Here is a 10,453-nt window from a genome sequence, read left to right as displayed (position 1 = left end):
CCTTTTTCTAAGTTTTAGTTTCAAGTTGTGGTTCCTTTGTCCAACGAACATTAACTACCGGCACATTGGCAGATTTGATCTATAAAAAAGGACTGTCACGTGCTTTGCAATAATTCATTTACAGTGAATAGTGCACAATCATAGAGGGACTATAAGCAAAGGGACTACAGTCAGTAATGGCTAATGAGTGTCGCTACAAAGAATGTGTACCAAATAAAATGAGTCTACATTCTCACAAACACTCACCTTTTGAAGAATTGTGTCCCTTACTGTAGGGTTGCTGAGATCTTCATTGCTGTTAAACTTCAATTTCAAAAATGCCTTCTTAGAAACAGGGACTATAAAAAAAGTCAATAAATCTAATATTTAGCATCTGTTGTGAAGTTTACATTGACTTTACATTTATATGAAATCATAGATTGAATATGGAAGTTAACCTGCAACCCCATAAACTTCCACTTCACAGATTGCGAGAACCTGGCCAGCAATGGGAATGAAGATGTTCACATAACGACCCTGCATATTGCAGGTGTATGTTACAGAAGCACCAGCAGGAATACTAGCTATAACAGCACAACTACAGAGAGAGAGAGAGAGAGAGAGAGAGAGAGAGAGAGAGAGAGAGAGAGAGAGAGAGAGAGAGAGAGAGAGAGAGAGAGAGAGAGAGAGAGAGAGAGAGAGAGAGAGAGAGAGAAAGAAAGAGAGAGAGATCATCCAAAGTTACATTTACATTCACAGCATTGGGCAGACGCCCCTATCCAGAGCGACGTACTAAAATTGCTTAAGTCTCTATCACTGGATACATTAACTATGGGTCACAAGGTTACATACTTAAGATACCACGAGTCTAAAATATCGTTTTAATCCAGTTTTATTTATTTGTTTGTTTGTTTGTTTGTTTGTTTATTATATAAACATATATGCAACAAACAGGGAAGGAAGTGCTAGTTGAAGTGTTTCATGAATAAGTACAAGTTTTAATTATAGGAATGAAAACATATTAGAACTAGATTTGTAAAGTTCGTCGTGACAAACTTTGATGTTGGCTTTGACAGTGCAAGAATTCGCAAAGGCCGGTGAATTTTGGAGGCGAGTGGACAGAAAGATTCTGAAAGCTACTGGACCGCTAGGGTGCCAATACCTTTGGAGGTGAGTAGACATGAGCATGTGACGTGATCCGAATACCTGTGAGGTATTTCCCCTCATTGTGCTGAGTGTTTTGATATGTCACATGTCCATGTTGTGCAAATTTTTAATTTTCATGTGACGTCACGTGACGTGGCCAGAATACCCGTGGGGCAGTTTTCCTCATTGTGCTGAGTGTTTTGATATGCCACATGTCCATGTTGTGCAAATTTTTAATTTCGCTTGTTTTGGGGGCGGGGCTACATATGACGTCACGTGGTGTCGAGTGACGTCACCAGAATACCTGGTGGGGTGCCAATACTTTTGGCAAAAAGTGGCTACTGAGGGTTTGGACATTTCACGTCAATACTGCAGTCATTATGGGATTCTACTTATTATACTGCATAGAACAGTACATGTAATGCTTAATGTTGGATGTATTGTGTGTGAGAGCTTAGAGGACTTTTCGGAATTCCCTATTCAAGTCTATGGGATGTTCGATCGTCAACTACGGGAAAACCGAAAATTCTGTCGGAACTCCGGAATAAAAATTTGGTCTGGAGTAAGGTCCTGAAGAACCTGTCCGAGTTCGGTGTAAATCGCTCGAAAACCTGCCGAGTTATAAACCTCAAAAGTTTATAATGGAAGTCTATGGGAAAAAGGCCACTTTGAGCTTCCGTACCGGGAATGCCGGAATTCCGATCGGTTAGAAAAATAGGAGCAACAAACTTCAGACTTCTATGACATATCCGAATTTGGTGCATGTGGCTCGAAAGCCCTAGGCCGCATTTTTTAAAATAAATTTTTGTCTAATAATAATAATAATAATAATAATAAGCTTATAACGTAAATCAGAATGTTGGCTTCTACAAAGCCAACATAATTATTACATTCATATAAGCCCAAACTACTGTCAGAGCTGCTGTTGTAGAAAATTAAACACCTTAACCTTCAGATTTGAGAATAAAATTCATTCCATGATGATTTATATTTCAGATTTACAGAGTCTTTAACACTAATTGATTTTATTTAATATATTTAGTAAAATATCATTTAAGGTACCTTAACATATGCTTTATATTCATGTGAAAACTACATAATTCCACATTAAATTATGTCTTATGTCACATTTAATTTCTCTGTAAATTGTAAAATGATAAAACTGTTAAAAATTACAATGACTTATAGTCAGCAATTTTATAACAAGCATTAATAAATATAAGTAATAATAATATCTATAAGTAATCTTATTTTTTATTGCTGATATTTTTATATAAAATAAAAATAAAAATTTTCACCTGGGGTTATTGTTGCTGTTGTTGATTAGTGAGCTGCCAATGTGGATCTCAGCACCATTTATCCGTTCTGGACAGCAGTCACCTCTGTTAGTGATGATTACATTGCTAATTTTATACACCACCAACAAATCCACCTTCCACCATGGGTTAGGTTCAAAAGTTGTGTGTGTACATGGGTGGATATTTGCATTAGTTTCTTTGTTATTATCTATAGCATAATAAGCATTATTGCTAGCGTATGTAGAGGATTGAGTTGCTATTCCTCCTAAGGCTAGATTGGCTGGAGGGAAAAAGAGCAGACACACACATACACACAATTTTAGATAAAATCCATACTTAAATGTCATTTTCAGTAAAAGAATTTTAGAAGATGAAATTATGGCCAATATCACAGATTTAGCTTTAGAGGTAGGGATCAAATGAAGAATTCTGAATATTAAATATATATCAGGTATTTTTACCTTGGTGATTTGCCAGTATCCACTGTATTGAGAAAATAAATATCCCTGTGAAAAAGTATATATTTTAATATTATACATTAGATTTTGTATCGACATCTAATAAGTATTTAAAAAATATAATAAAATAAAAAATATATCATTTAAATTATTTAATTATTTACATCTTATTGATCAATAATTTATTTCTAACAAAATATTTGTTTTAAATCTATTCTAAATATTTTTGCTAATTGAAATCATTTTTTACCTAAAAAAAGAAGCATGGGTCTCTGTGAGTTTTTCATTTTCTGTTCAAATTGAAAGAATTTGAAAGAAAGAAATAGAACAGTCAATTGAGAAAGCAATACAGCATTCATCAGTTAAGAATCATATTCAGTTATATGAAATACAAAAATATATAATGTATTCAGCCAACTAAAGTGACAGTGAAGAGAGATTTCTTACCTTGCTTGACACCTGACAGATAGTTATCTCTTTGTCGATTTTAGAATGTGTCTACTGGAGTTTTGTAAAAAGTGGTTTCGATTATGTAGTCTATTTAAAAGGCAAATGAACATTTGAACATCTGATTAAGGAATGGAAATTGGCTTGAACACAAACAACAGTCTATAACAAAGTTTTAAAACACATTTGGCAAAAAGGTTCCATTTATGTTTTATATATGAAGAAATACATTATACAAGTATTGGTTTTGTGCAGCATCAGAAATGTGTTACACTAAAGCAAATGCAAAAATACAAAAGGTCACTGAAATATATATGATGAATTACCAACCATTCTTTTTGGTCATCTGGTTTATTGCTGTTTCATCATTTCAAGCAAAATGACACAATATCAGGACAACACATTAATCTCTCGCTCTATCTATTTTTTTCTAGTTCCAGTTTCAAGTCCAGTTCAAAGGTTTTGCCTTCTTTTTTTTAGGAAAATAGTATTTTGCATGATATCTGCATTGGGTAAGTGAAAGTTCTAAAAGTTATTTGTTTCTGCAGGATCTACTGGAATAAGAGCTACTGTAAGCTCATTCATGTGGCAGCAGTGCAGTACATAAAATCGTGTAGGTACAAATATTTAGTTAGTATGTACATTAAACATCTGCATAATGAAAAATATTCATTAATCTCACCATGCTGATGAGATGACAGAAGACAACAGTAACAATAATTCATTATACATGTGGTGAGTGGAAATGCATTTTGCAACATACAACATGTCAATATGAATGTGGACAAGCTACAACCAAATTAGGTTCCACTCCTGTTTGTCAGCCATGAACAGGAATCTGAGGCTACAGTGGGCATGGTCTCAGTGAAACTGTACAAACGTTGTCTGATGAATCATGGTTTATGTTGTATCTCATAGATGATCGAGATTTACATTAGAAGCATGAATCACAACCTGTTGCTGCAAGTGGTATAATAAGGTGGAAAATATTTGTTTATTAATATTGTAATCATGTCTACATGAACACAGAATCTCAAAGGAAAGTTCTCAAAGGAAATGGTCCTATCCATTAGTAGCATTTGGTTGGTGTTGTTAATAAAGTGATTAGTTAATGTATATTCAGCGCTCCTAAGGTCTTGCACTCCAAGTGCTAGACTAATGCAAAATTTATGCAAAATATGATTACAGAGCTCTAGGTGTGGCAACAAGTGTCATTTGTGCTTTTTTATTTACATTGTCCTGTTTTCTTTAGAACAAGCACTTTTTCTAGTTAGAACAAACATACAATGTTCACATTATAAAACTCAATAAAAGAAAACAATCAAACAAACAAAAAATTAAACTGGTCACAGCATGCCAAGGCCAAGGCCAAGTTCAAGCTCAAGCTTTTAAATCTACCTCTTCTATATAGCTTGAATTTTCTTTAAAGATGCAGCATTTGCTAACAATCTGTGGACATGGAAACAATGAATTATGTCACCTCCTCATTAAACAATGCTTTATGATCTGCCTAAACTTACAAACAAGCAGAGCCTGTTGTGGACTCCTGTAATGGAAAGTGTCAAAGGTCAAATACCAAAGGTCTGTATTCTTCTTAAATTATTCAAATAACTTTCCAAAACGATATAATTTTTTCTCTACAACTAACTATTGGATTGGCCAATATGTCTTTATGTCAAATCTAGTGCTAAAATAAAAGTGAGCACCTTTATGCTTCATGCAGTTCCTAAAAGGGACATTGTATACACATCAAAGTAGACCACATTGTTTTTTTGCTTGGACAAATTATTGGGCAGCTGCATACCACCACAGTGTTTATATTTATCTCTTGCCCCATCTCCTCCCACTCTGGAATGACCCTAGCCAAAGCCACACCAACGTCTTTCTACATGGTTTAAAAAATTGAGGTCGTAAATCCCTGAATCGGTATGTGACCTTGAAAGGTGTTCGCACTTAACAAAACAATTTGAAGCTCAATTTGGGTAAGAATATAAACACTTTAACTCCTTGACAAAATTTCCATAGCTGAGTCTGTCATGCTTGAGCCTGATACAAATTCTTCTGCGTTAGGCAACTCTACACCTTCAGTGTTGCCCTTAGATCCAGAACATAATAAATTGTTTTTTTGCTGTAAAGAAATTCATATATAATACGTTTAGGATGTATGATGTAAATAGAGAGTGTACATGAAATAAGACTTTATGGATCCTAACTTAGGATATAATGGTTGTGGGACTTCTGCTGGAAGACCTAGAGGCAGAAATATGAGTTGCAATGTGGCTACTTAGGTAGCTTATAATGTAAGCTGATAAGGTGGCAGAGGTGAGTTTAAAAGAAAAACAAAGATAAGGTATAATAGGTAACTAAGCAAGGCACAGGACAGCTGGGGCATCTGTACACACACATACAGCTGGATAGAAGTGAACAAACACATTAGGAAAATATGGAAAGTGGGGACAATAGGGAGTGTTAGTCTCGGAAGTTAGTGGATAGAAGAGCTAGATTTAAGAGTTAGAGTTTACAGATGCAGAAATGGAGTAGAAGGTGCAATCTGAAGGAAAGACAGCAGCTAAATCTTGCAACGTCCATTTTGATAGATACAAGACACTCCCCTTGGGAGCTGTACTAGAAAAAAACAAGTGAAACAGTGCTCAACAAGCATAAGGTGGATAAACAGTACGGTGGTCAACTGCGAATAGAAATCCAGAAATTAATTCAATACTGAATAGGAAATCCCCAGGTCCACATTAAGAATTGTACACATGTAAGTTAGATTTTGCCAGATACAATAGAGCTCCCACTCCCTATCTTTAATGTGCCATGTGAATCTTATTAAGATGGTTATTCTGCAGAAATTCTTGTATCTTTTTCAACATGTCCCAGTCTGCATGAATAAATGCTATATTACTAATCTAGACCAACAATTAATTAGGTTTCTTTGGAGTGACAAGCTAGGTCTTATAAGAAAATCAGTTCTACAGCTTTCCAAATCTGAAAGGGGTTTAGCACTACCAAACTTTTAAATTTACTTCTGGGCCTGTAACATTACCAAATTACTTTACTGGGTTGGCCTCAGATGCTGTGCCTTTAGCCTGCCCTGGTTACACAGAGATATCTTCTACCGGTTCCTTACATTGTAATGTGTCCCCAGCTTCCCCCTTGAGGCACACAAAATTTTGAACAATCCAGTAATTATTAACACTATAAAGATCTATCTCCAATTTGGTTTGCACAAAAAAAAATGTCAGTTTCAAACAATCACTTATTGCTCTGAACGACTTGTATGAAAAATAAATATTTTCCTCCTTCTCTTCTTTATCAGTTTCAATTTAATCTTCATAATAGCCATCTGTTTCATTCCTTCAAGTGAGAAACTTAATTCAAAAGTTGTTTCCCTATTTCCACAATGCACAGTGTCATTGCCTTCATCATGTTGTTGGCTAGGTGTGCCATTCTCCTCAAATGGAAACATACCTCCCCATCACACAATTTTTTCTAAAATTTGGAGACCAATGGTTTAATTGAGAATCCAACAGTAACATCTTGGACATTCTCTTTAGAGCCTTATTAGAGGACTGCTCTTGAGGAGACCCTTTTTTTTCTTGTGGCCTCTGGGGAGGGTTGTGAGTGGGAGTTTTGTTGCTGTGTTGATTGGTTTGTTTCTTGTTTATTCTCTTAACAGATTCGTTCTGTTAACCCAGGTAATACATTGTATATGTCTACATAAATGTAATTAAAAATATATATATAAATAAGACTAACTAACTCATACTAACAATGTGAAATGTTTGTGCAATGGAATCCCCTGAGCAATAAATAAAACATGATCATTAGTAATTGTAGTAAGTGATCAAGTAATCAATTAAGAACCTTAATTAATTTAAAAAGCTGTAACTCATGAGTGGTTAAATCGATTTACACTAACTTAAAAATACATGTACAGGACAAAAATCTGAGATTGTTTGCAAAGTTTATCCATATGAACAGGGTGGCGCAAAAAAATTATTATTATTATTTGTAGTACTTGTAGTAGTAAAAGTAGTACGAGTAGTAGCAGTGTGAGTATGAGAAGGAGAAGAAATAATAGAAATACTCTTTTTTTCTCACCCTTACTAAGTTTCAGTTTACAGTTGTGTTTTTTTGTCCAATGAACATTAAATATGGATGACTGGAAAATGGCAGATTTAATCTATTAAAAAAAACGTCATTTGCTATTCAGTAATTCATTTACGGTGTATAGTGCACAATAATAGAAGGACTACAAGCAGAGGTCATTGATGGCCAATAAGTGTATCTACAAGGAATCTGTACATAATAAACTGACAAGTGAGTATAATATAAATAGTTTAATATATAGTATTATATAGTTGTAAAACGTATATATATATTTCCACCTTTAAAGAACTTTTCCCCACACAAACACACACCTTTAAAGAACTTTTTCCCTCATGATAGGGTTGCTGAGATCAGACAGAATCAGGCTAACACTGGGAAAGAAAATGTTCAAAGTGTAGTTAATATTTAATTTTATTCAAAGATAATGTTTGATTTATTATTATTATTGTTATTATTATTGTTGTTGTTGTTGTTGTTGTTGTTGTCAATAATAATATTTTTACTGTTAAATAATCTGTAATTAAATAGTAATTCAATTATTGTTCATTTAGAAACACTGTGTAATATTCAAGTCTTGAATCCAATTTCAGGGTTTTCGGCATTCAACCAGAATTTTTTTAAGAAAGTGGTATTTTACGTTAAGTCAAAGCTTTCCAGGATCTAAAAGTTATTTGCTTTTTCAGGATGTACTGGAATGAGAGCTAAGCTCATTCATGTGGCAGCAATGCAGTACATAGAATCATGCTCCAAGTGCTTAGATTAATGCAAAATAAATGTAAAATATAACTACAGAACCCTGTGTACATGTGTAGAATGTTGTTGTTTGTGCTTCCTTTTATTTATATCGTCCCTATTTCTTAGACACAATCACTTTTCAGTTTATACCACTTCCACTTAAAGAAACTGAATAAAAAAAATAAAAAAATAAAAATATTAAGCTGGTCACAGAATCTCAAGTCCAAGTTTAAGCTCAAGACAAAAGTGATGTGCTGGCAAAATATGAGGCATAATGTTCTCAGGTCTTTGGTAACAACAACCCAGTTATACAGTATGATGTCACTTTTTTCGAACAGTGATCATGTAAAAGTTTTTTTAAGATTTAAGCTTAACAGCAACAACAGTGTGGTTTTGTCTCGTTTTGTTCAGCATTTCTTCTCAACTCTTATGAAGCACATCTACGGGAGGATGTTGATCTATGAGCAAACTCATTCTGTTCTCCACTGGATTTCAGGTTACTTTCTGGCCACCATACAACAGAAATGTGTAAGCTGAGCTAGTTTGCCTTTTATTTCACATGTGAGGCTCTTCAGGATCACGTCAAAAGGCTTTTTGCTGTGGGCTTTGGTGCCCTCTTCTGGCTGTCTGTCAAAACTTCAACTTTTATTTTTCACAAATGGCACACTTTATTCCAGACCTCTCAATGCACCAAAAGTACATGAATTTGGCAACCTGGCAATTTCTGTGATATGGGATTTTTAGATTTTTCACTAGCCCTAGTTAATTGAACCACCTCATCTAGTGATCCAAGACAATGGCACTCCACCCATTCCATCGTCCCCTGCTGCAAACAGATGATGAACTTCCACATTTGGTCACCTATGTCCTTGGTGCTAAACTCCTCTGATAGCAGTTACCTTCAACAGATGTAACAGATGGCTGAGCTCACTGAGCATCAGCAAGTGGGAGAAGTGATGGTGTATTTCAAGCATGTAACCAACCTGTTGCAAAACAGCCCATTTTAAGCTGCTTGGCTTTGAAGTGGACTTCCCCTGACAGCAGCAACAGCAGACGGACTGGCCACTGTGGTGCTAAATAAACCATACAATCTTGAAACTAAAAGATTGATTATTGACAGGGTTTCATTTTAGACTCAGTAAGACCTAATATTTGTGAAAAGAGACATTTGCTGGATTTATGATATGACAATCAGAGATCAATGAGTCTTTTTTAATAGCAATAATTTTCATAATTATAAAGGAACTTTAGGACTATTTAGCATTTCACAATACATTGATTTTGCATATGTCTAAAATGTTCTCTATTTACTGCTGCAATAAAAACTGTAAAGGGGACAGATGAATAAGTAGCTCATACAAAGTGAATGCTTTCTTTTCTATTCTGTTCCACAGAAATTCTCACTTTTCAAGAAATCTTCTCAATTATAATTAGTGACAAAAATCTAACTAGCATAAACATATTATATAATATCTAACTGACTAAACTTACATTTAAACCTATAAATAAATGACACACTGTACATAGAACATAGTAGTCCATAGACCGTAGCTGCGTCTTCTTCTTCTACTTCTATTTAAGATGATTTTCTGTCTGTAATTCAGAATGAAAAAGTCAACTATGTCATATGACTCAGATAAAGTAAATAAGCCAATGAGTAAATAAATAAATAAGTCAAATTGATGTTCTGCAAAATTCAAAGAACAATCAAGATTTCAGAGTATTTACTACAAAACATATCAGTATATCACTTAATAGGCTTATTATAAGTTATAAATATTATAAGTTATAAATAATTTAATTTAATATTATTAATAATAATTATTTAATAATAATTTAATATTATAAGTTATAAATAAATTTTATAATTAAATACTTATATAATAAGTAAATAATTAAATAATTTTTATAATAACAAATAAATAACAGAAATTATATGGCAAACCATCCACATAAAGTAGTTCTATCTAATAACTAAAAAATCAGCAACAAGGGTAAGACTTTCTGGTGAACTATGCTGTACTGTGGATGTTCCACATTATTAAATGTAAATACTTTAAAAAAAACTGTCCGTTCGAGAAATGCAATAACTGGAATATGATAAATCACCATAACTGTGTTGTAAAAGTTATACTGTAACTTCACTTCACATTAGTCCCCTTCACACCGGTCAGCAATGTCAGCAACTGTTTCACACTCATTCTACTCTGATGAAAGTATTGCTATTAGATGATTTTAGAACATTATTGGTAAATGTAATATTTTTCCACAGAC

General features: G+C 33.9%; 2 protein-coding genes across 2 annotated transcripts in view; both read right to left on the bottom strand.

Moving 5' to 3' along the window:
* Window positions 1–3,674, bottom strand: LOC125145252 (fucolectin-like). The gene is made up of 5 exons (XM_047816669.1): window positions 3,659–3,674; window positions 2,424–2,703; window positions 438–577; window positions 247–338; window positions 1–79 (listed from the first exon to the last, which is right to left on the bottom strand). The coding sequence occupies exons 1-5, from the start codon at window positions 3,672–3,674 to the stop codon at window positions 8–10; spliced, it is 600 nt and encodes a 199-aa protein (XP_047672625.1). The 3' UTR covers window positions 1–7.
* A 5,718-nt stretch (window positions 3,675–9,392) lies between these two features.
* The window catches only part of LOC125145202 (fucolectin-like), a 4,050-nt gene continuing 2,989 nt past the window's right edge, over window positions 9,393–10,453 (bottom strand). Inside the window, exon 8 of the mRNA XM_047816351.1 lies at window positions 9,393–9,772. The gene's annotated coding sequence lies outside the window, so the exon portion shown is untranslated. The remainder of the gene's footprint in view (window positions 9,773–10,453) is intronic.

The sequence above is a fragment of the Tachysurus fulvidraco genome, chromosome 7 (genome assembly GCF_022655615.1).
Source record: "Tachysurus fulvidraco isolate hzauxx_2018 chromosome 7, HZAU_PFXX_2.0, whole genome shotgun sequence".
In the NCBI taxonomy this organism is placed as follows: domain Eukaryota; kingdom Metazoa; phylum Chordata; class Actinopteri; order Siluriformes; family Bagridae; genus Tachysurus; species Tachysurus fulvidraco.
The sequence above is the reverse complement of the archived record's forward strand: the minus strand, read 5'-3'. Positions and strand labels throughout refer to the sequence as shown.

Bases quoted from the DNA above. Each gene is read 5' to 3' on its own strand.
- LOC125145252 (XM_047816669.1), bottom strand. The intron at 578-2,423 runs GTGAAAATTTTT...CTCTCTCTGTAG, and splicing joins AACAGCAACAATAACCCCAG to TTGTGCTGTTATAGCTAGTA. The intron at 339-437 runs GTTAACTTCCAT...CTTTTTTTATAG, and splicing joins GGAAGTTTATGGGGTTGCAG to TCCCTGTTTCTAAGAAGGCA.